The sequence below is a fragment of the Cavenderia fasciculata genome, assembly GCF_000203815.1.
Source record: "Cavenderia fasciculata unplaced genomic scaffold Scf_Dfasci-G-o-80e12.f1-5, whole genome shotgun sequence".
NCBI lineage: Eukaryota > Evosea > Eumycetozoa > Acytosteliales > Cavenderiaceae > Cavenderia > Cavenderia fasciculata.
The window spans coordinates 1,116,518-1,141,418 of NW_004457735.1; the positions used below are offsets into that span (position 1 = coordinate 1,116,518).

Below are 24,901 nucleotides of genomic sequence, written 5' to 3' on the forward strand. Positions count from 1 at the left end.
TCCATCATTTTCATTGATTCAATCAAATCCACCGTTGGCATTTGAATTATGGGATATGATCAAATTGATGCCCTATTCTACAAGATATAAATTCTATGGTGAATGGAAATCAACCTATACCAAATATGTTCCAAGTATTGAAATGAAAGCTCAAGTCAATAGTGATACGAAAAAAGTACTTCGTCGTCTTTCAAAGGAAAATGTTAAACAACTTGGTAAAACTATTGGTAGATTTAGTCATAATAATCCCCTAATAGTTTTGGAATCTTTATTATTTTCGGTAGAATCTTATGATAATCTTGTTCAACCTCTTGTTGATTCTATTAAATATTTATCTCCTTTATCTTTTGATATTTTAAGTTGTAAGTAAAAAAAAAAAGAAAAACAAAAAATATAAAAAAAAAAAGATTTATTAATTTTTATTTTTTTATAGATCAATTATTAGAAAGATTTACATTATCAAATAGATCAAAATTAAAACCAGATGGAACAAATATTAGTTCATGGTTTCAAGGATTGTCATCATTTTCTGGATTTTTATATAGAAAATATCCAAATACAGAATTGGAAGGATTACTTCAATACATGGTCAATCAATTGGTAGATAATAATTCATTGGATATGATTATATTAAAGGAATTGATATCAAAGATGGGAGGTGTTGAAGTGATTGAAGAACCACCTGATCATCAAATCGAAGCTCAAGCAGGTGGTGAATTACTAAAAACCGAAAGTAGTACAATGAATGTTAGCAAGATTAAAAAGGCTGTCACCAAATTACGTGATACCCTCTTGAATTCAAAATTGGCTTTTCCTCTAATCATCTTAATTGCAAAACAAAGATTAAATATTGTTTTTAATAATCAACAAAGTGGTAATGTTAGAATGATGTCTGATTTATATGACAAGGTAAAGAAAAAAATAGAAAAAAAAAAAAATAGAAAATCAAAAAATATACTTATTTATTTTTATTTTCCTCTCTTTTTAGTGTCAAGAAACATTATTACAATTTACAGAATTTTTATCAACAAATGTATCAAATAATGATTATAGTGGATTATTTGGAAATTTTTCACAATTGGTAACAACTTTTTATTTGGAACCTGAAACTTCATTCCATATTTATCGTCCAATCATTTCTGCTGCTTTCCATGATACTTCCAACTCTTCTACCTCTACTTCTACCTTATCATTTGAACAATTAATGAATCAATGTAAATTAATTCATCCACCAACAATATGGAATAGCCTAAGTTTAGAATTGTATACATTATTTTGGTCATTATCATTGTATGATATTCATGTACCAAAACAATCGTATGAACAAGAGATTCAAAAGTTGAAACAAGCAAATACAGAAATTGATCATGCCATTCAATCGGAAAAGGATCAAACTGAAAAGAATGCCAAACGTCGAAAGGATCGTGAACGCAACACCCAAACAATTGACAAATTGTACAAGGAAATGGAAGCTCAAATTGCAAATAATCAAAAGGTCATGGAACGGTTCATGTCATTGAATCAAAAATTCTTTTCAGAAGGAAATACCAAATCAACATTGAAATTTATTCAATGTTGTATTTATCCACGTGCCATCTTTACACCAATCGATGCCATCTATTGTAGCAAGTTTGTTCACCTACTCCATACAACCAATACCCCACATTTTACACCATTACTTTATTATTACAATGTAACTGGTTTAATTTCATTTTCAATTACATCGTATACTGAAAATGAATCTGTTAGATTTGGTAGATTCCTAAAAGAATCCATTTCCATTTTAAATCGTTGGCGTTCGAGTGAAAGCATTTTTGACAAGGAATGTAAACCATTTAAAGGATTCATTATTGACACTTCAAGTAATATTGTCAAATATGAAGACTTTTTCACTGCCACTGCCAAATGGCATAGTCAAATCTGTGACTCTTTTATCACTTGTCTACAATCCAGTGATTACACGGTCACCAAAAATGCCTTGTTGGCATTGACCAAATTAATCGATGTGTTCCCTATTCAAGTTCAATCTTATCAATCTTTGGAACAAGCAGTATCTAAAATTCGTTCAGATAGAGAAGAACTTAAAATTTTGGCTACTCGTTATCATTCTTTATTAGAGAAAAACAAATCAAAAATTGTAGAAATTTATTCAAAAAATCAAAGTAAAAAGAAACTTGAAGATAAAAAAGATGATAAAAAAGTTGATGAAAAAAAGGTTGAAGAAAAGAAATCTGAAGAAAAGAAAGAAGAAAAGAAATTAGAGGAAAAGAAATCAGAAGAAAAGAAATCATCATCGACTACAAATTTGAAATCATCAAACAAATCAAATAATGATAAAATGGATATTGATAACAAATCAAAGGAAAGAGAAAGAGAAAGAGAAAGAGAAAGAGAAAGAGAAAGAGAAAAAGAAATTAGAGAAAGAGAATTAAGAGAAAAAGAAATGAAAGAAAAAGAGATTAGAGAACAACAAAGAGAAAGACAAGAAAGAGATAGAGAAAGAGTAGAAAAGGAAAAAGAAAGAGAAAAGGAAAGAGAAAGACAAGAAAGAGAAAAGGAGAGAGAAAGACAAGAAAGAGATAGAGAAAGAGAAAAAGAAAGAGAGCAACAGTTATCAAGAGAAAGAGATAGAGAAAGAGAACAACAATTATCAAGAGAAAGAGATAGAGAAAGAATAACTGAAAAGGAAAGAGAAAGAGAAAAGGATCGTGAAGTGGAAAGAGATCGTGAAAGAGAAATCCAACTTCGAGAAAAGGAAAAGGAAAGAGAAAAACAAGATCGTGAAAAGGAAAGAGAAAAGGAAAGAGAATTACAAATCATAAAGGAACGTGAAGCTGCTAGAGAAGCACGTGATAGAGAAAATAATAGAGAAAATAATAGATCAAGTCAATCTGATAGAAAAGATCTTAGAGAAACTCTTAGAGATAATAGATCAAGAGATAATGATAATAATAGAGATCGTGATAATAATCATAGAGATAATAATAATAATAGAGATAGTAATAGAAATGATCGTGATAAATCACCACCCTATATTGAAGATAGAAAAAGAAGAAAGGATGAAATTCAAAAACCAGATGAAAGAAGAGACGGAAATAATAATAATAATAATAATAGTGGTAATAATAATGGAGGAGATAAAACTCCAAGATCTGGTGGAGAAAAAATGACACAATTGAGAGAAAAACTAAAAGAAAGTCAAAAAGAAAAGGACAAGGAAAAGGAAAAAGAAAAGGATCCTCATCATCCAATTCCAATTCCAACAAATTCTTCTCCAAGTTTGACTGCTAGTTCAAGTACAGCTTCACCAACTTCTACTCCTCCATTGAATAATAATAATAATTCGACACCACCAAAATTGGATCAACAATCTCAAATGGATAATCAAGATGATGGTAAAAAGAAAAGATTAAATCGTAATAGACAACAATCTCCTCCCATTTCATTTTCATCTCCTCCTCTGAACAATAATAATTCTATAGCTTCTCCACCTCCTCCTCTTAGATCTGGTGGTAATAATTATTCAAATCATCCACGTGATCAAAGAGATTTGCCACTACCACCATTACCACAACAACAACAACAAAGAGGTGGAGACAGAGATAACTTTAGAGATTCACGTGATCAAAGAGATAGAGATTTTAGAGAACGTGAACAACAAAGAGAACGTGAACAATATGAACGTGAACAACAAAGAGAAAGAGAAATGCGTCAACAAAAAGATCGTGATGCTCGTGAAAGAACTATTGATAGAAGAAGATAAAATAAAAATAAAAATAAAGATAAATAAATAAATAATTCTATTCTATTTAATACATTTTAATTTCCTTTCCATTTTAATTTAACAACTTCAAATATATAAAAACCAAGACCAGATGCAACACCAACAGCAATTTCATAGGTATATTTTTTGAAAAGGTCAGTCCATGTATAAGATGTAGGTGATGATTTCTTTTTCTTCTTTGTCACTGATCTTCTTTGGGTCATTGTCTTTTTTATATGTGCTTCGTATCTATTCATTTCTTCTTCATCTATTTCATCTTGAGTTGGTGGTGGAGGTACATCTATAAAATCACCATCACGATGACGTAAATGACGACCACCATTTAATCTTATAGGTCTTTGTCTTGTTTGTTGTTCTAGATAAATTTCTTGTAACAATTGTTCATCTCTATCATTTAAATGATTTAAATTATGTCTACTCACTAAAAATGAAAATGAAAAAGAAAGAAAGAAAGAAAGAAAGAGTAAGAAAAAGATTAAAGAGTAAAGGGTAAAGTATTATAAGTACTCTTTTAATAAAATTTAATTAAATGTGTAATTCTTTGTTTGTGACAAAAAGGTCTTCTTCTCTTTTCGTGTTGTTCATTTTCATTTTTTAAAAAATTAATATATAAAATGATTAAAAGAATATTATCTAGATCATATATAAGGCATTATAGTAGTAGTAGTAGTAGTAGTAGTAGTAGTAGTAGTAGTAGTAGTAGTAGTAATAGTAGTAGTAGTACAACTAATAATAATAATAATAATAATAATAATAATAATAATAATAATAATAATAATACGAATACGACAATCCTTTTGAAACCTGAAATGCCAACCAATTGTTGTGGTAATAATTGTGTAAATTGTGTTTGGGATGGTTATTTTAATGATTTGGAGGCATATAATTTATCAACCAACCACCACCAAGATGAAGATGAATCACTTTCAACTTCAAATCAAGATGAAGATCCAATGCAATACTTTATGAAAATGGAACGTCACTTTGCTTTTCAAAAAAAGAAAAATAATAAACAACAAAGAGACCCTCCTCCGTAACAAGAGAAAAAAGATCAAAGATCTTCTTTCATTATTATTTTTTTTCTCTCTTTATACACAATTAACTTCTTCTTTTTCTTCTTCTTTTAGTTATGTTACCAAAAAGAATAGAATCAATAATAATAGAATATAGTTGGAAAATTAGTTTATCAATTCAAAATGAAGATTTAATATTAGATGAAACGATGGTCTATTCAACAGTACCAAATCAAATCAACAAAAAATGGATAAAATCTTTACTTTTAATGTCAATGGTATCAAAGAGATGGTTTGAAGAGATTCAAAGATGGTTTAATTGTTTAGATCCGAGATGGGGGATGAATAGAGTTTTTAATCCTCTTGTAGACAATGTAAATCTTTTTCTCAAACATTTGCAGTCACCCTATTGTCTATACAAACAAATTGGTACTTTACAGATTGAATATCAAGAAGTAGAATATGGTTTTGATTCATATACAATTGAAAAGGTTGCAAGATCAATTAATAAGAAATTATTTAATCAACCTTGTAGTTTATATATTCAATGGTTAGAGAAAATGATAAATCAAATCATTCAAAAAAAAGATAAAGATAAAGATAAATCAACAACAACAACTATTAATAATTTATTAATGATGATTGGAGGCATTTCAAGAATATTATTAATACCAACTTTTAAAAGACCAAAATTTAATCAAATTTATAAAATCTTATTATATATTCAATTTTTTAAATCTTTTCTTCATCATCAACAAATCAATCAATCCTCTTCTACTTTTTCTTTTAAATTAAATAATATAAATATATATTATGATCATTTATTAGATTTAAATGAATTTAAAGAATATCAACAATTTATAAAACAACCAAATATAAAAAATCAAAAAGAAATATTGGAAATGATTGGAAATGATCAATTAATTGGTGAATCTATTGTATCTGGAAATATTATTGGAGAAAATATACCATTTGGTTTAAATATATTTCAAAATGTGGAGTGTCTTTGGATATTTAGATATCTTTATCAAATATCAGATGCGGTGCCAATGCCATCAATTAAATATCTTGGTTTATTTGAAATAATGGCAGCTCATATTGGACATTTGGATCGTGTATTTCCAAATCTGACAAGAATAGACATACTTGCTTTTCATTTTAATTCAATGAATGAATTTTTAAATTATCTAGAAAACAATAATACAATGACAGATTTATCACATACAAGTTTAGAATATCGTATACCAAATTCAATAGAATCAACAAAGATTAACAAATTACTTTTGGAAAAAACAAATATTATAAAATGGAAATTGGATTTTAAATTACAGAATGAATCAATGGTTGCATATGAAGAAAGATTACCAATCAAGGTTGGAGAATTGGCAATTCATGAAAAAATTAAATCACTACATATTTTAAATGGTTTTCCATCAAATATTTTAATGATTTGTAGAAATTTAACAACTATTATTATAGAAGATATTGTTAATCCACATGTACAAGTTTTAAAGATATTACAAAATAATGAAACTATATTTTTAAAAAATATAATAATAGAATCTGCAGCATTGGATTTATCATGGGATGATGAATTTTTCAATCCCTATTATCAAGCCATTCAAAAAAAAAGTCAAACATTATCTATATTTATTTATAAAACCTATAAATTAAATGGTGAAATACCAAGATTAGATCAATTACCAATATTATCAAATAGATTAACAAATCATATATCATCATTTTTAAATCAATCATTTTCAATTGATCTAAGTAATAGATGTCAAAATTTAAAACTATTTAATCATTCAATAGAATATTAAAATAAAAATAAAAATACTTTTAATTTAATATGCAAGCTTTTTCAGCCCGCTTTTTTAGTTAAGCGCGCTTTTAGCTCGAGCTTTTTAACATGTGCTTTCATAGAAAAGGATGAATATGTAAGTAACCCTAACAAAAGTGTAGATTGAACGATATGTTGAAATTAATAAACATGGGGTCCTTTTTTCTATGTCTTCCCTCTAGAAAAAAGGAACTGCTAGAGTAACACAATTAAATATTTAAAATTCATTTGTTTTTCTTTCTCTATTATTTTAGGTAAAGGAAACCAATATTAGTCGAAATTATCTGATGAACAAATGGATGGTATTCTTGTCAAAATGATATTTCAGAGGGATCCAACCAACAAATACAAAGGTGTCAATTATTTTGGACAAATACGTACGTATTGTTTATTATTATTAAAAATAATATTGAACTTTATTTTCTCCTAAATATTGACAATAAATTTGTACAGCATGAAGGAATACATCTCAAAAACAAAAAAAAAGAACTGCCGCTTCTAAAACAATGGGAAAAAGCTATATATATATGACAGCCATATATTAATTTATTTCTTCATTATCTATTCAACTCATCGCCCATCTCCTTTAACTCGTTGTTGGCCATTCTATTCCAATCATTCCTAATTGTTCACCAACCAAACATCACGCAACATTTATCATTTGTTTTATTTGGTGGTTAACTTTGCATATCATTGACCTCTTGTGCTCATTCATATATTTATAATCCTTTGGTCCAAATTAAATACAATTACCCATTCACCAAGCTACTCCCCTCTATTTTATGTTTATTGTATTCTAATACTCTTTTTCTAGGATCTTGATAGTATTTTTATATGTTTTAACCATTTTTTTTAATTTCTATATTTATTTATAATTATCTTTAAAAAGAGATGGATTAGAAAAAGCAGATAAAGAGTATTTATTAAAACAAGAATTGTATAATTTATACAAGATACCTAAAAGAGAATCATTTATTAATATGCCTCAATAAATGAGCTTTTGTTACTTTAAACAGCAAGCAGATTTATTATTTTTACCAGATGATAATGGATTCAAGTATGCATTGGTAGTTGTAGATTTAGCAAGTAGATTGACAGAACCATTTCAAAATAAAACAGCAAAAGAGGTAAGAGATGAATTTATCAAGATTTATAAAAGAGGAGTACTAAAACAACCAAATATTATTCAAATGGATCCAGGTACAGAGTTTAAAGGTGCAACAAAACAATACTTTGAACAAAACGATGTTATAATTAGATATGGAGTGGTTGAAACCATCTTTTCCTCTTCTTTATAAAGTTAATGTTTCAGATATATGGTATACCAAGAATCAAATTCAAGTTGTAGACAAGGATGAACAAAAACCTTGACCAAGTATTGTTGTCAGAGGAAAACCAACATACAAAGTTTTACAAATACATCAAAAAGATAAATCAAGTGGCAAAGTCTATTACCACGTTGAATGGGTTGATTATCCAGATAAAAAAGAACGATTGAAGATGTTCCTGATATGGTTAAAAGGTATGAATCATTGAACAAATAAATATAATAATTATTTTATTTATTTTTTATTCTTTTTAGGATTCTTTATAATATCCATTACAAAAATAAATCAAAAAATAGATGTATATTTTATTTATCACCTAGGATTGATGAATTCGGTGTCAAGAATAGTCATGCAATATCATTCCTAAACGTTTGAATGTATAGTCTGGCATTACTAAACGAGTAGTAATATGTACCTTGCATACCCAACCATTCATCATTAACGATTCTACGTCACACCCATGACATCATGGTCAGGTGACATCGTTCACTCAAGAGATCACAGTCTAGGTGCCCTTTCATTAACACGACGATGGTATGAGACATAATCATTGTCGAGAGCCAATATGGCTACATATGATAAATTCTAATCACACTCTTTTAATTATAGATTACATTTGTGGAGATGGAGTAGATTAGGTTGTTGTCAGTAGTGGAATGACCAACCAGCGTGTCACGAGATAACCTACAATCAGTTACGATTGCCTCCCAAAGGACAATTCAAAGTAACGAATCTGCGCACCCAGTACAATGGTATTTGTCTGGTGTAATGACATCACGAGGTAACTCTGTTACGTGTTCTCGCTGTCCATTTCGTATGCAACATGTTCAATGATTATCCACTTACTTTTAATCTAGATTCAACTCGTGCCATATCAATGTTGTGGCTAGGTAAAGATAATATGAATTTATTATTCCACCCGACAGCGCCAACGCTTCTGAGAGAGATTACGCAATCCGCCACAACGTACAAAACAAATCTCGGAATAGTCAACCAAGGTCAAGAACGGTTCCCAGACCTATACAAAAAAAAAGGGTCCAAAGGTTTTTGTCAAGGTAAACTGGTGCACTACGTACATCACAACGCCATGTAGATGAAACAAGATAAAAATGACATAACAGATAATGTAGTAGATGGTGTAACTTTGTTGGATGCAATAATGATTTAACAAAAATCACAACAACAATAATAATAATCATTATTATCAACAACAAGAAAATGCAATCATCCACACCAACACACAATTAAATCTACCATAATTCTAATTAAAAATAAATCGTAATCGTACGATGTTCATTCAATAATCCAAAGGGGTTAGGGTTAGGGTAAGGGATTATTTAAATTAATATTTATTTATTTATTTATTTATTTATTTATTTATTTATTTAATTATTTTAAATAAAATCAGGACATTGTTTAATAACTGATTGAATTTGTTCTGATAATTGATTAAATTGAGGAAAAATTAGGTCATTTAAATATGTTTTCCATTTTCTTGTCAATTCTCTTTCTTTGTCTCCACCCTTTTGATCCAATTCAGTTATAGCTTTTTGAATATTTGGTAAAATTAAATAATCTCTATTTATATCAAATCGATTATTTAATATGATTAAATTGTATAAATGATCCAAAATTTCATAGTTGATTAAAAATTTTCCATTTTGAATTTCAATCTTTATCAAATTGATTGCTTTTTCCATTTCCATTTCTATAATTTCCTTTTCATTTGAAAATCTAATTAAAAGTAGAGTAGATTCCATCCAACATTTTGATTTACTTGATTTTTCACCCAAAAGATAATCTAAAACATCTTTTGCAAATGGTGGTACCTCTAATGATGATTCCTCTTTTCTTTCATTTGCCATTAATTTTGCCAATTTACAAAGAATTTCAGAAGTTTTTTCAGATGTTGTAAAATCTTGCATTGTTTTTACAACAAATTTTGCATTATATTTTTCTAGTACATTATCAAATGATAATAATTTAGACAAAATACGAAAATACATTGATCTTGTTTCTCTAACATGTTCATTACGTATATTACCAACTGCACTATCTACCAAGTTTGTTTCTTTGATTGCAAGTGACAATTGGTCACGATCACAATTGGATAAAACCACCATATAGGCGTCTTCTACATTTGAAAAATCCTCATGATATCCATCATAATCATCATCTTTTAATCTATAACCTTTGTATTTGACTTCATCCAATTCTGATACTCTATCATCAACAAATCTATCCATCGATTGGAATATTTTCTTTATATTTGTAGCATTCATTGTTGGATTTGCCATTCTTTGAATAATATTTAATACAGTTTGTTTGACTCGGGGTACATCTTGATTTAATAAAATTCCACATAATATTTCTAACCATCTCTCCATATTTTGATTATTATAAAGATTACCAAAGATTTGAATTGCACAAAGACGAATATGAGAAAAACGATCACTTGGTTGATATGATTCTCCAATGAAAATTCGATAGTAAAAATAGCCTCCAATAGTATTGACTATTTTATGATGATATGGAGCAAGATTAAAACGATCAATTAAATTTGAGAGACATTTTAAATATTTGTAAACATTGTCTGGTCCCAAAGAATCTTTATCCAATTCCAAAACTAACAATCTTGTCAGTGTTGGAATAAATGGTTCAATATTTATAATATTGATCAACTCTATTAAATTTAATCCAATACTATTCTTTTTATGAATAATTTGAACCATTGTATGATAAAATTGCTTTGATACTCTTTTTTTTTCAAAATCTGTCAACTTTAAATCTTTTAAAGTTTCAATTGAAAATGTTATCATTTCATTTGATCCATTTGATATTAATAAAATTAATATATTTATAATTTCTAATTTATACTAAAAAATAAATAAAAATTAATATAAAATAATATATTATATTTATATTTTTTTTTTCTTTCTTACCAATTCAAAATTATTTGTAATTTTTTTAAATTGATTAAAATTATCTATAACTTTTTTAAAAAATTTTTACCTTGATTTAAATTTTCAAAAATAATTTTAAATAATTTTAAAATATATAAATTTGATTGTTGTGATTTGATTAATGGATCAAAAAAACGTTTTGTAAAGATTGATTCAATAATATCTATTGCCCATTGTTTCTTTTCTACTTTTTTTTCTCTTTTTTCTTCTTTAAATAATGATTCTAAATTATCTATTATAGAATTGAATTGAATTGAATAATCTATTGATGTTGTACTATTACTAATTAATTTAATGGTTGCAGTTTTTACTATTTGATTTGAATCTATTAATCCTTTTGAAATGATTTGATTATATAATATTTTGTTTTCAATGATTTGTTTACCAAAATTGGTTGGTAATAAATCTTTTAATATTAAATATTTTAATTCTCTTGCTTGATCTGTATAAATTATATTTGTTGTAGTTATAAAATCATTCAATTCTTTCCATTGTTGTTGTAAAGAGGTTGAAATTGAATTGATCAATTGAATGATTAAATCTCGATGTTGAGTTGATTTGATATCAAAATTGGTTGTTGTAGTAATGTATTGAATGATTGATTGTAATAGAGCCAATCGAACGTCTGGTGGTAGTAATGTCCAAACTGATGTTTCATTGGGTATAAAGTATTTACAAATTAAATTGATCGATTCAATTTGAACAGTTGGTAAACTTTTAACTAGTAGATACAATAACCATCTCATTGATTGAATGGTATTATCTGTTCTTTGACTATCTAATTTTAGTTTACTTTCATCAGCAGCGGTAGTAGTAGTAGTATCTTTTGTTGCTTTCTTTCCTTTAGTTTTTCCTTTTGGTTGTAATGAACAAACCAATTCTACAAATTCTATTGTTGGTTCTTCCATTACAAATCTTTGTAAATATTATACATATTAAATGTGAAAAAGAGAAATGATTTCATTCATAGAGTGAGGGATGATCAAAGATGGGGTTGAAAAAAAAAAAAATTTATTTTTTAATTTTACTTTGATTGTTGTTGTTGAATATCAGAAAGAAGGATTGAACAAAGTTCATGGGAAACGATGAAATGGGGGTCATTGTCTATTTCAATGCGATTGACTGGTATAGCACGACCTAGCATTTTCAATTCTTGTTGGTCGTTTGGTGGCAAGATCGAAATGAATTTAGCTGGTATACCTGCCTTTTTGATCAAATCGATCCCTGGAATACCCAACAACTTACAGATTTTGCCACTGTCAAGTACATCTTGAAGTGCTTTCTTTGAAGTGCCATAGTAGACTCCACCTTCATTGACATACTCTACAAAAAAGTACCAACAATCTTTATTGGACAAGTCGATCACTAGACAAGAATCTAAATTAATAAATCAATAATATATAAATAATCTTTAATACTTTTTATTGTATAAAGAATCTTTTTATCAAACTGTTAATAATAATAAAGACAGATAGGTTGGAGGATCTGATTTTTTTTTTATTTATTTTTTTGCATCTCTTTGCCGACGTGTTTTGATTCGGTGAAGTCGTGAGGGTTTGATGAAGTGTCTAGAGTATTATTTATTAAGCTTTAGAGTAAAGTAATGATTTGATATGTAGTAATGATGGATATTTAGATTTGAAATTTTTTTATTTTCGCAACTATACAAAAATCATTACAAAAATAATTGAATAGTATTAGAGTAGGTAGTTGTTGTTTCTAGCGTCTGATTTTTTGAAAAATGAGTGGCACGGTTTTTATGAGGGGGAGGTCGGTGGGTGACTGACCGACAAATGTCTCATAGTAAAATGTGTGAGGGGAGCTAACAAAAAGGTTGCCCTCCATTCATTTTGAATCATTATATTCTATTCATGACAGAGAGAAAGTTTAAAGAGATATTATTGGTGCTATTATCCCACAGAGAACAACCAAGGTATTTTAGTATTCTTCTATCTTTTCCTTTACAAATTATATAACTAGTGAATATTAATCTTTTTTTTTCTCAAAATTGCTAATTAATTGTATTTGTTTATTTACTCTTTTATAGAGACAGAAGTAAAGAAAAGATCACAAGAATGGTTAAAGAACAAAGGTGGATGCTATAGAGCAGCTCATCCACGAGAAAAAGAAAAAGTTAATTAATTGATGATGGATAGTTTAGTTGTATGTATCAACAATCACGATGATATTGGATGTGATCAATTTTTGTCATATACTGATATCCATTTTTGGTACAAGCCATTCTTTTCCATACACGATAGTTCCTAGAGAGAGAGTGAGACTGTATTATAAAGATACATTTATTCGATCATATTCCAAAACTTGAACTCTTTTGTGTCTGAAAATAGTCAACATTCTGTCAGATAGACTTCACTACATCCGATCTAGTTTCATTCTTACTCTGCACTGTGTCCAAGTCTTCAGTGACCTTGAATCAACTCATGCGACCATCCAAGCCTCCCAAAGAGGGAGCAAAAAAATGTATGTATATTTTATTTATCACCTGACTCCGCCTGATATACGATAGAGGATCAATTTCTCATACACACAAGTGATCTATAGTACATCTATATATTATTTATCACCTGACACCACCTGATACTTGAACTTCTTTAATTGTTTGAGTATCAGCTGGTGTCAGGTGATAGACAAGATCAGCTGACAGGGTAAACGAGTCGAAAATGAGGATAGACCAGGGATTTTCGGAAGTTCAACATCAAAAAATTGGGCTTGTAGCTCAGATGGTAGAGCGCTCCGTTTGCATTCATCCCAGACTTGGGTGAGGCATGTGGATCGATACCCCACTGGTCCAAAGCTTTTGATCTATGCATGTTTGCTGCATGGCAATCGTTTCCGGAACCCTCCTATGTGTGTCTGGTCATCAAGGATCTCATTTTGGGTACTTTGTGGTTGCTTCCATCCATGCCATCGGGGTCTTTGTGACTTTTTTTTGTCATGAATGAATCTTTTTGCAAAAAAATCTCTTCAAGCACCATTGGGGTATCGGCCTCCATGCCTCACCGAAGTCTGGGATGAATGCAAACGAACATCACATCTTTAAATTCATTCAACTCTCATTATCAACATCACAAATCATTTCATTTAATAAACGTACTAGTAAATCTAGATCTAGTATCAACTGAAATAGGATATTTTAATTGTAAAAAGTCAACAATCAGTGGCTTCAAGTTGTACAGGATCAGCTTAATGTTTATAAATGTAACTCAAACATTGGTGTTTGGCATGTATTAAGAATGTTTAATCATCAATTCTCTTGGCGAACCAGGACAACAACAACAGGTGATTGATTGACAACAAATGGTTGAATTGATACCAACTATAAGCAGATTGAAAACAACAAGTAGTCTACACAAAGACCCATTCTCTTGGACAATCTTGATCAGTGATCACCTGCAAATCACTTATTTTTTTTGTAAGTATTTTTCACCTCCTTACAATATGTTAGAAGATCTCTCTTATTTTTCATTATCTCTTATTGTACTCGTATGTAGGCCTAACTAATGAATGAAACATGGTGAGGACATCAACCCACCAACGAGAAATGGAAATGTCTGCTCAATGTCAAAAGATCTTCACAACTCACACACATCAACACCAACATCAAGAGGTACAGACACGCTGGTATTGAGAAGCACATCTAGTTCTATCACAAAGATCCAAAGGAACAGAGAAAGGCAAAGGGCTAGCTGGTCGAGGCTGACCACAAGGAGCCAGAAAATCATGTCACAGCAACCCGACGAATCTATTCAGCGCAACCCATCTGGTGGTCTCTTTACTCCAACACCTCAGGCAGCCAATGCGTGCCAAGGGTCTCTACGACTACGTGTCATCCCGAAAATCACGTGACACTGAGCTCAACTTTAAAGGAGGGTGACATTCCCAATACCACCGAACAAGGCGCTTCAGGTTGGTGATCTACAGCAACAACAATCCCTCTCCTCTCTGGTAAGAAAATGGTTGTGTGTTGTAAACAAACTTTTCTTTTTTTTTATGTCTAAATTTGTTTAAAATAATCATAATCTTTCCAAATCAAATCAACCAATCATAATAATCAATCATAATAATACACTAAACCACAAACAAAACAAAACCAACTTCCACCCCTAAATAATAGTGCCTCCAATGATACTTTTCCTTTGGATAGTTTGTCGAATCGAAAGAGTTTCCAGGACCCTTGCCACTCGTGATCTCACCAGTCCAACATTTGACACGGGATTCATCAAGCAGGTGGAGATCTATCATTGAGGGCCACCATGAACAAAGAATCCATTATTTGGTGACTGCTCATAGAGTCAGAGAACTAGGTAGAAGGACCCACTCGCCCAATATGGTGTGATTATAGTTATCCTACTCTTGTCGGAAGGAGTCAAAAATGATGTTGTAGAAAAGTTCCTTTGTCGAATTCAAATCGCTAGACACCAACATTAAGCCCCTCATCATCTCAAAGATTCTACACGAACAACAAAAATTCACGGATCCAACCATCTCATTGATGCTCAAAGTAAATCATTATGAAACTCGTCGACTACAGTCTATGTAATTTTCAGTGATTGCATCAGACATGAAGAGACTCACGACCGATGAACACCAATTGCCTATTACCACAAAATGAATATGATCAAGATAATGACAATGACGATATCCTATCCAAACCCAACAAAGATATTACACTTTTATGAAATCTAATAGAGGAAAATTTGAAGATGGCATTGTCAGTTTGACCAAGAAAAAATATATGTGGTGTTGGTTGGTAATATTCTGCTCCTCGGTCATACCATTTGGTGAATTGGAATTAAACTATTAAGGAGCGATGTCAACTTGTTCAAAACTATTGTTTTGTGTGTAGTGCACAAATATATGTACACCTGGGCGTGTAACTCATGGAATGAATAGATACTAGAAAATAGCTCATTTTTGTACTGTGATTTTAATAAATGAATAGACATGTATTCTAAATAAAAGTAATTAAATTTATTTATATTTTTTCTATTAATACACTAACAGTAAAACCAGCAAAAAAAAACGTTTAGCATGATTACGATTCACTATATCTGTCTTGGTCGAACCTATATCCATTATGATGAAAACAGATGCTAATGATATGTCTTTGGTCAGAGACAATACAATGTACTCGTGGAGCAACTGGTATCAAAAAAATATAAATAAATTTAAATATATTTGTATTTAATGATAATTTTTAAAATAGTTTATACTTGTTTGACTCTCTTGATGGGTAGATAGCTCTTCTTGCATGAATCATCAGTTGGTAGGAGGATAGGCTTTGTCGAAATGTTCCGATAGATTATTATTGTTCCGATGTTTTGTCCAGAATGGTATATTCATAGGTTTTGAGCTATGGGAAGTCATAGTTAGCAAGTGGCCCAAATCCATTATTATTCTGGAGATTAAGAAAGATTAAAGTTAGTTTTAAATAGAAATGATGAAGATAATAAAGATTTAAATGTACAACGGTGAGCCGAGATAGATATTCAACACAAAAACCAAAAGAGAAAAAATGTCGATGGAGGAGACAGATTGCTGGACAATGACGATGGAGGTAATAGTAAAGAGCTAGCTGGAAGTGTATGAGATTAATTGTTGGAATAATTATTAAGATTGTTAGAGGGTTGATGGTGTGAACAAGAAATTGGACAAGAGATAAAGGTGATAACTGTAAACAAATAATAATCGTGGTGTTTAAAAAATGATTACCTTTAATAATAAAAAGAAGGGAATGACTCTTGTAATCAGAGATAAAGGGTATGGCAGGTTGCCAAACGTTTGGGTTCTGGGAGGCTGCGTGAATGGCCTCGTCAAACGCCTCTCTCAGTGACTGAGCGAAAACGTCTGGCGCAAGCGTGTATACGACGGCCATGTCGCGTCTGTATTGCATAGCGTATGTTGCAAAACGTAGATCAGACACTGTTGGATGGCCCGACAGTGCCTCTCGTGGAGCAGCAACGCATACGTGTCCCCATGATGGAGTGATGGCTCGAAATGGTATCCGATACAAACACTGGAGTGATAGGACATGTAAAGGGTGTTGTCATCAATCTGCCGCAGTAGGATCTTGGTCGACGCGTTGTGACAAAGATTGAGAGCCAATTGTTCAATATAGACAGTGTTTGACCGCATACTCGTAATTAAACGCGACCGCTGACTAGAGCAACTTGTCCAACAACCCGATGATTGACGATGATATTGATGGCAACTATCTGTATAGTCGACGGTACAACTCCACCAAGACTAGTACTTGAATGTTAATCGAGAATTGGTCTGAATCACATATATTATTGTTGTTGCTATTATTGTACATTGAGGAGGTTGATCAAAAGAAGTCTACGATTGAATGATAAAGATTGTTTTCTAGGTGGCACGGATTTTGGTGATAGTTATTGTTTGTTGCTGCAGGTTGTGATTGTATCGGTCGGTGACAATATTACAGATGCGGCCTTGCCCAAATTGATTGGGTAGTTGGTATTGTTGAAGGTTGTTGAAGGTATTGCAGATTGGTACAGACATTCACTCCACAAGAAGATGTGTGGAATTGAAAATGAATAAACTGTTCTGACGAAACATGAATTACATTTGGAATGTCATCGATATCATAAAGTTAGACTTAGATCACTTTCTACAATGCTTACATGGTTTCTCCATTCAATGTTGTAAATCAATTGGGTTAACTTGTAATGAATTTGACATGTATTTATTTTTTTATGAACATCAAAAATGGTTCTGAAAAAAAAAAAAAAAAAATGAAATCCGATGGAATTTTTTTTTGTCACGAATCATTTTGGAACCACACAATAAAAAGTCACAAAGACACAGGTCGGGAAGCAACCACAAAGTACTCAAAATGAGATCCTTGATGACCAGATAGGAGGGTTCCGGAAGCGATTGGCATGCAGCAAACATGCATAGATCAAAAGCTTTGGACCAGTGGGGTATCGATCCCCATGCCTCACCGAAGTCTGGGATGAATGCAAACGGAGCGCTCTACCATCTGAGCTACAAGCCCAATTTTTTGATGTTGAACTTCCGAAAATCCCTGGTCTATCCTCATTTTCGACTCGTTTACCCTGTCAGCTGATCTTGTCTATCACCTGACACCAGCTGATACTCAAACAATTAAAGAAGTTCAAGTATCAGGTGGTGTCAGGTGATAAATAATATATAGATATAAATAATACATACATCTGTTTAGAACCTCTTCGTATGATGGCAAGCTTGGATGATCAACCATCTATTCACTCACTGGTATTGGTGGACTTGAAGAGGTGGAGCAATTATCAAATGTAGAGGCCATCATGACAACCAGACATAAGGCAAAACCAAACAAAGAGACCACATGTCTCTCAAGCATAAGGAATATCTACCATGTATTGGACAGAGTGAAACAAAGATTGAGGTTGCCGTGTACATCTTGTCTTGCAAACATTCCAAGTGACAATGCTCTTGGTATAGATATCTATGATCGATATGTGAATGTTACAAGTCAGTATTGACATGAATTTGAAGGCAGACAAAGAAAAAAAGAATAGTTCTGAATTTTAAATGTATAATATAGTGGAATGTTAGACAAGTGCCAAAAATGATAATGGTGTACATCCAATCATCTTTTTACTGATACATACAACTAAACTATCCTATGGTTCTACAATTTTTGAGTTCTTTTTATCTTTTCTTTTCTTTTCTTTTCTGTCATATAAAATTGAATTAATATATTAAATAAATGATACAGGCAATGAATAGTAATAAATAAATAGGTTATGCAACATATTAATTTGTAAAGAGAAAGATCGAAGCTTTTGTTTGTATAAAATTACCTATTACTTTGGTGCACTCTCTTTTAACTTTATCTCTGTCTGGAATAGAATATAATGATTCAAAATGAATGGAGGGCAACCTTTTTGTTAGCTCCCCTCACACATTTTACTATGAGACATTTGTCGGTCAGTCACCCACCCACCTCCCCTCATAAAAACCGTGCCACTCATTTTCAAAAAATCAGACACTAGAAACAACAACTACATACTCTAATACTATTCAAATATTTTTAGATATTTAGATTTGTAATTTTTTTATTTTCACAACTATACAAAAATCATCAAAATTCATCATTACTATAGATATCAAACTATTACTTTTCTCTAAAGCTTAATAAATAATACTCGAACATCAAAAATAAAAATCTCGACCACTCACAAGTTCACCGAATCAAAACACTTCGGCGGCAAAGATCCCAACATGTTCACCTCTTTCAGCCTATTAGAATCGACGAGATCTGAGACGCAAAAAAAATAAATAAAAAAAAATGATCATCCAACTTCTCTATCTCTCTGTTTAGTTTGATAAAAAGATTCTTAATACAATAAAAAGTATTTGGGATTTTTTATATATTATTGATTTATCAATTTAGATTCTGGAGACTAAGAAAGATTAAAGTTAGTTTTATAATATTATAGAAATGATGATTTTGTTGGTAATCTCAATCTTTGTGTTGCCATCTACAACTCCTGCGCCTAGTATGTGTCCTAACACTACCAGTGTTTGTATCGGATACCATTTCCACCGTTCACTCCATCATAGAGGACACATGCTCCGAGAGGCATTTGATGCCGCCATTCACCTTGCGTTTGGCAACCTCCAAAATATATTGTTCCAAGGATATATTAATAAATTAATAAAGGGGTTAAAAATACGCTAGTTGGTTGTACTAAATATTTATATAATTATATTTATATTTATTTATTTATTTATTTTTAAAATACAAGTTGATTGGCTATTTGTTAATAGTTATTGTTGGTGGAAATTGTTCTATGGTTGATTGGTGGAGTATATACAATAGGATTGGGGTTTCTAAATTGATTTGAAAGTCTGGCAAGTCTTGTTTGATTGTATGTGAGAGGTTGTGCTGGTTTAGACACAGCAGAGGATGGTGAAGGACTCTTGTTTATCTTGTTGATAGGATTGTTTGATACAATTTGTTGTGGTTGATGAGATTTGAGTGTAGAGGATGGTGATGATGGAGAAATGGGGCTGAGGACACGAGAGTGGGTTGTAATTATATTCTGCTTTACACTTGGAGGTTGACGTGTGGATGATGGAGAATTTACACACTTGGATGGTTGTGGTTGAATAGGTGCAGACTGCTCCTTGACCAACGATGATGATGATGATGATGGTACATATTCGTAGACACGATTAGGAACTACATATATATTCCTGGGTTGTTGTTTAGGTTGTTGTTGTTGTTGATGAGATTTGAGTGTAGAGGACGATGATGGAGAAATGGGACTGAGGACACGAGAGTGGGTTGTAATTATATTTGGAGGTTGACGGGTGGATGATGGAGAATTTACACACTTGGATGGTTGTGGTTGAATAGGCGCAGATTGTTCCTCGACCAACGATGATGATGATGATGGTACATATTCGTAGATACGATTAGGAACTGCATATATATTCTTGTGTTGCTGTTTAGGTTGTTGTTGTTGTTGTTGTGGTTGATGAGATTTGGGTGTAGAGGAGCCGAGTACACGAGAGTGGGTTGTAATTATATTTGGTTGTGGTTGAATAGGTGCAGACTGCACCTTGACCAATGATGATGATGATGATGATGATGATGATGATGATGATGATGATGATGATGATGATGATGATGATGATGATGATGATCGTAGATATTGGTAGACACGATTAGGAACTGCATATATATTCTTGGGTTGTTGTTGTTGTTGTTGTTGAATCTTTTGCAAAAGATTATCCTTTAGTGGACTTGCAGCAAAACCTTGAACTATTTTGAGCACCTCGGACGGTTCATAAACCCTTTCGCTCGATTGAAAGATTTTTAAGGTAAACTGGTCATCTAGATCTGGCATTTCTTGGTCGACTGAAATAGGTTCGGCTGGTACTGGTTTGACAGGCTTTACAGTCTTGGGCTTGGCGACTACGACGGATTTGGGCTTGGCGACTACGACGGCCTTGGGTTTGACAATCACGATATCATCCTCTTCTTCATCATCGTGATCGTAATGAGATGCCTTCATCACACTTGCACCCACCAAAGCCAAGATATCAGATTTAACCTCTAGATTATCGAGTGGATCACTTTCTTGGCCATCTACCTTGACAATTGGTTCCTTGACCTCTTTCTTTACCCTCTTTTTGGCTGGTACCAAGGCAATGGTGTTGGCAACGGCTTCAGATTTGATATTTGGTTGTTCCAACCAAGCGAGTCTATTCCTTTCTACAAGATTCCAGTCTGGATTGGGTGGCGCCTTGGATGGGTCAAATGTTTCTGAAAGAATACCCTGCTCTTTGCATTGGAAGCAATGAAGGAGGTAGTTGTACTTCAAGAGTGACCAGTTCCCGTTACCGGTATCTTTAGTCTTTGGTGGTTCTGATACTGGTATTGATTGATTGGTAACCATAGCAAACAAACACCACATTGTCCAACAAGTATGGCTTGGTTGAATCCAATCTCTCCAAACTAATGAGATCAAATCTGGGATCTCTTTGTCTGTCACCAGTAGAGGTATAGGTGGCAGAAGCAGTAGAAGTGGCGGCAGCAGCAGCGGCGGTGGCAGCAGCAGCAGCGGATTTAGCAGCAGCAGCGGTGGTAGCAGCAGTAGAGGTGGCAGAGGCAGTAGAGGTGGCGGCTGAAGCAGTGGAGGTGGTGGCAGCAGCAGCAGCAGCAGCGGCAGAGATGGCAGCGGCAGCAGCAGAGGTGGCGGCGGCAGCAGCAGTGGTGGCAACAGCAGCAGCAGAGGTGGCAGCGGCAGCAGCAGTAGAGGTGGAAGCAGCGGCAGCGGCAGAGATGGCAGCAGCAGCAGCAGAGGTGGCAGCGGCAGCAGCAGAGGTGGCAGCAGCAGCGGCGGCAGCACATTGGGATGGCAACTTTAACTTGGCACCAGAATAATAGCAACTTCCCTTGAGAAGGATCCAAAGTGCCATCAACAACCATGGGGTGAGATTGAATTGATCAGAATGTTCTGGGTGGTCAGCCATTCGTTGTTTTTGATGTGTACGGGCATTACGAATCATTGTTGTAAAATGCCTCATCAACTCGTCTTTGTTGACTGTAAGAAGATGTTGTAGTTCATCTGGTTGTAGTTGTTGTAGTTGCTTTGCATACTCGACTGCCTCCCTGTGCAGGTCCATAAAAGTCCATGGATACCACTTGACTGTGGTATTGAATTCTAGACACACGACGCGGACATTACCCTTGCGATATGATTCGTGGTCTCGAATACGGTCCAAGCTGGCTTGGCAATGACTTCTCCATTTGAGAGCAAGAGGAGCACCAGAGAGATCACATCTCGTTCCATTCTTGAGGATGATGCGATCCAAGTAGGCGTAATTGATATTGTAGGAACCCTTCTTGAAAATACCTTTCTTGACCCACCCAGCTGCTCTAAAACGTCCACCTTTGTCCATCACACGAGTAAAGTTTTCAGGTTTCAGTACCCATTTTTGTTATCTTTTCTTTTCTTCGTCACTATAGAAAAGAGAGATAGTAAATAATATAAAACAAAAATGAAAATGAATAGAAAGAGGTTAGAATTTGAAATTGAAAGGATCAATGATCATCACTTTTTGAAAAAAAAAAAAAAAAAAATATATATATATTAATTATTAAATAACATATGATATTTACAGGCACGGAACGCAACGTAACTTGGAGCGGGAAAAGTTGAAATGTTGTGGACCAGAGCGAATACAATCACGGCACTTTATGACTGGGGCACCAATAGTAGTTGAACTGGAGTGTAGCATAATCTTGAAACTGTTACTTTGGTCACTGGCTTGAGGGAACTAGAGAATAGAATAATTATGATTCAAAATGAATGGAAAGGTCCAGTTTTATAGCCTCCTCTCACAATTTTACTATGGCAGGTCTGTCGGTCAGTCACCTGCCGACTTCCCCTACCTCAAAAACCTGTCACCCAAGTTTTGAAAAATCTCACCCTTGAACCCTCCAAGACATTCTATAATACTCGACAACATATTCAAATGATTATATATATATTTAGATTTAGTCATTTTTTATTTTCACAACTATACCAAAATCATTAAAATCCATCATTACCATAGATCAAAAAATATTACTTTACTCTAAAACTATGTACTCTTTATAAAAAAAAATACTTGATATCAAGAACTTGATCACACCATCACTTCACCATCAACCATTCTTAAGTTCACCGAATCAAAAAACAACGTGGGTCACAGGTGCCAGCAAAGATCCCAATAAAAAAGATCATGTTCACCTCTTTCAGCCTATTAGGATGCACTCGATCCAAAAAAAATTAGATAATAAAAATCAAAAACTCCGACCTCTCTTAATAAAAAGATTCTTTATACAATAAGAAAAGTATATTGAGATTTATATTATATTATTTGTCTTTACCTTTTTCCAACTATTTTAGTCCAAACACTCCTACTGCAAATACAAATGAATAGTATGATTCAACTCTTGATCATCTAATTCCTCCAATTTTGATTTTAATTCTTACAAATTGTTATTGAAAGATTGTTTTAATTGTTGGTTACCAATTTGTGATAGATCAAGTGGTAATTGTTGTTATGTCAAATTATTATCTTTCCAAAGAAAGTACTTACATAATAATAATAGCACATCTAACCAACCATCATCGTGTTTTCTGATACATACAACTAAACTATCCTATCCTATCCTATCATCAATTAATCAACCTATTATTTGTATATATCTGTATCTCATCCAACTATGTGCACTGCTCATACTTTTGTATCTCCCTAAAAATATTAAATACATAGCATTCATCATAATAGCTCTTCATTCATTGTGTTTTGGTGAAAACAATTTAAATGTAGAAACTATCGACTTGTCGTACTTGGTCTGATCGGTTATGAGTTGGTCGGTCACGTAAAATTCTATCTCCTATCTATTGGAATAGACAGATACTATCTAAAGGAGTGACCATTGAAACGAGTCAGACATCCATTCCAACCATTGTCTGCATACCAAATCATATTATAATTTACTCTTAATCCTAGTAATCTAATAATCTTTGGTATCAAAAATGATTGAGTAGTATGATATCTGGTCCTTAAACAAAGACATTAAAAATAATAGTAGTAAAAAGTAAAGAGTGATATGCAAATAATACTTTTTAATAATAAATAACCAAAATAAATAATTTATTTAATCTGGAGTAACATCAAATTTTTGATTATTATTTTGAAACAATAGATTTTGATTTGGTAAAACTGGTACATTATTATATTGATTTTGATTATGATTTTGACTGTGATTTTGATTTAAAGTAAGATTAACCGCCTGTTTAACAAAAGTTTTTAAATACGTGACTTGTTGTTTCATTACTTGATTTTCGCTCTGCAATTTCTCGACCTTGGCCGTTGCCACATCATTATTTGATTGTAATGAATTTGCTTTAATCTCTAAATTGTTGATATATTCTTTTTGTCTTTGTCTAAATAGTTGAGCAGCTTCTCTATTTTTTAATAATCTTTTTTTCTTTTTTGATTCTTCTGGTAGATTGTCGTTATTATTATTATTATCACTATCAGTATCTGAAGAATGATCACTAAAATCGTCATCATCATCATCATCATCTTGATAATCTATAGGTTCAAAATCCTTGTCTGCTTTTTTTTTCTTTGCCGCCGCTGCTGTCACCTTTGCCTTTTGTTTAGTCTCTTTTTCTACTACTGTTGCAGGTTGTTTCTTTGACCTTGATCTTGTTGGTTTAACAGGTGCACCATTCTCATCCTTTTTAATCTCTTTTGACAATTCTACATGAATACCAAGTTCTGCAAGTTTATCTTTTTGTTTTTTATATTTTCTTGTTGGTGTTTTTGTTATTGCTTCAGACATCAGAAGAAGTAAAAGTAAAAGTATAGTAAAAGTATAATAATATATGAATGATGATGCGGTACAACGA

At 32.2% G+C, this 24,901-nt stretch overlaps 11 protein-coding genes and 2 non-coding genes across 13 annotated transcripts; 8 read left to right on the forward strand and 5 right to left on the reverse strand.

Moving 5' to 3' along the window:
• Positions 1–67: 67 nt before the first annotated feature.
• Positions 68–3,763, forward strand: thoc2 (putative THO2 protein; the record flags this gene model as incomplete). The annotated part of the gene is made up of 3 exons (XM_004360932.1): positions 68–362; positions 434–909; positions 989–3,763. 3 exons carry the CDS (start codon positions 68–70, stop codon positions 3,761–3,763), a joined length of 3,546 nt encoding a protein of 1,181 aa, XP_004360989.1.
• A 56-nt stretch (positions 3,764–3,819) lies between these two features.
• DFA_05269 (uncharacterized protein) lies at positions 3,820–4,020 on the reverse strand (the record flags this gene model as incomplete). The annotated part of the gene is made up of 1 exon (XM_004360933.1): positions 3,820–4,020. One exon carries the CDS (start codon positions 4,018–4,020, stop codon positions 3,820–3,822), a length of 201 nt encoding a protein of 66 aa, XP_004360990.1.
• A 378-nt stretch (positions 4,021–4,398) lies between these two features.
• DFA_05270 (uncharacterized protein) lies at positions 4,399–5,860 on the forward strand (the record flags this gene model as incomplete). The annotated part of the gene is made up of 3 exons (XM_004360934.1): positions 4,399–4,817; positions 4,955–5,735; positions 5,816–5,860. 3 exons carry the CDS (start codon positions 4,399–4,401, stop codon positions 5,858–5,860), a joined length of 1,245 nt encoding a protein of 414 aa, XP_004360991.1.
• A 142-nt stretch (positions 5,861–6,002) lies between these two features.
• DFA_05271 (uncharacterized protein) lies at positions 6,003–6,620 on the forward strand (the record flags this gene model as incomplete). The annotated part of the gene is made up of 1 exon (XM_004360935.1): positions 6,003–6,620. One exon carries the CDS (start codon positions 6,003–6,005, stop codon positions 6,618–6,620), a length of 618 nt encoding a protein of 205 aa, XP_004360992.1.
• Positions 6,621–7,632: 1,012 nt separating this feature from the next.
• On the forward strand, positions 7,633–8,234 carry DFA_05272 (uncharacterized protein; the record flags this gene model as incomplete). Its single annotated transcript, XM_004360936.1, has 2 exons — positions 7,633–7,887; positions 8,223–8,234. 2 exons carry the CDS (start codon positions 7,633–7,635, stop codon positions 8,232–8,234), a joined length of 267 nt encoding a protein of 88 aa, XP_004360993.1.
• Positions 8,235–8,428: 194 nt separating this feature from the next.
• On the forward strand, positions 8,429–8,802 carry DFA_05273 (uncharacterized protein; the record flags this gene model as incomplete). The annotated part of the gene is made up of 2 exons (XM_004360937.1): positions 8,429–8,502; positions 8,694–8,802. 2 exons carry the CDS (start codon positions 8,429–8,431, stop codon positions 8,800–8,802), a joined length of 183 nt encoding a protein of 60 aa, XP_004360994.1.
• A 560-nt stretch (positions 8,803–9,362) lies between these two features.
• Positions 9,363–13,173, reverse strand: DFA_05274 (uncharacterized protein; the record flags this gene model as incomplete). The annotated part of the gene is made up of 5 exons (XM_004360938.1): positions 9,363–10,844; positions 10,911–10,954; positions 10,981–11,846; positions 11,960–12,308; positions 13,107–13,173. The coding sequence occupies 5 exons, from the start codon at positions 13,171–13,173 to the stop codon at positions 9,363–9,365; spliced, it is 2,808 nt and encodes a 935-aa protein (XP_004360995.1).
• Positions 13,174–13,657: 484 nt separating this feature from the next.
• DFA_05275 lies at positions 13,658–13,743 on the forward strand. Its single transcript is given in 2 exon segments — positions 13,658–13,695; positions 13,707–13,743. It is a non-coding gene; the product is annotated as a tRNA-Ala (tRNA).
• Positions 13,744–14,456: 713 nt separating this feature from the next.
• Positions 14,457–16,114, forward strand: DFA_05276 (uncharacterized protein; the record flags this gene model as incomplete). The annotated part of the gene is made up of 3 exons (XM_004360939.1): positions 14,457–14,573; positions 15,337–15,453; positions 16,043–16,114. 3 exons carry the CDS (start codon positions 14,457–14,459, stop codon positions 16,112–16,114), a joined length of 306 nt encoding a protein of 101 aa, XP_004360996.1.
• A 353-nt stretch (positions 16,115–16,467) lies between these two features.
• Positions 16,468–18,457, forward strand: DFA_05277 (uncharacterized protein; the record flags this gene model as incomplete). Its single annotated transcript, XM_004360940.1, has 2 exons — positions 16,468–16,515; positions 18,254–18,457. The coding sequence occupies 2 exons, from the start codon at positions 16,468–16,470 to the stop codon at positions 18,455–18,457; spliced, it is 252 nt and encodes an 83-aa protein (XP_004360997.1).
• Positions 17,885–17,970, reverse strand: DFA_05278. The gene is given in 2 exon segments: positions 17,885–17,921; positions 17,933–17,970. It is a non-coding gene; the product is annotated as a tRNA-Ala (tRNA).
• An 894-nt stretch (positions 18,458–19,351) lies between the features above and the next one.
• DFA_05279 (uncharacterized protein) lies at positions 19,352–22,391 on the reverse strand (the record flags this gene model as incomplete). The annotated part of the gene is made up of 3 exons (XM_004360941.1): positions 19,352–19,381; positions 19,796–21,360; positions 21,446–22,391. 3 exons carry the CDS (start codon positions 22,389–22,391, stop codon positions 19,352–19,354), a joined length of 2,541 nt encoding a protein of 846 aa, XP_004360998.1.
• A 1,750-nt stretch (positions 22,392–24,141) lies between these two features.
• DFA_05280 (basic-leucine zipper transcription factor) lies at positions 24,142–24,834 on the reverse strand (the record flags this gene model as incomplete). The annotated part of the gene is made up of 1 exon (XM_004360942.1): positions 24,142–24,834. One exon carries the CDS (start codon positions 24,832–24,834, stop codon positions 24,142–24,144), a length of 693 nt encoding a protein of 230 aa, XP_004360999.1.
• Between the last annotated feature and the right edge of the window lie 67 nt (positions 24,835–24,901).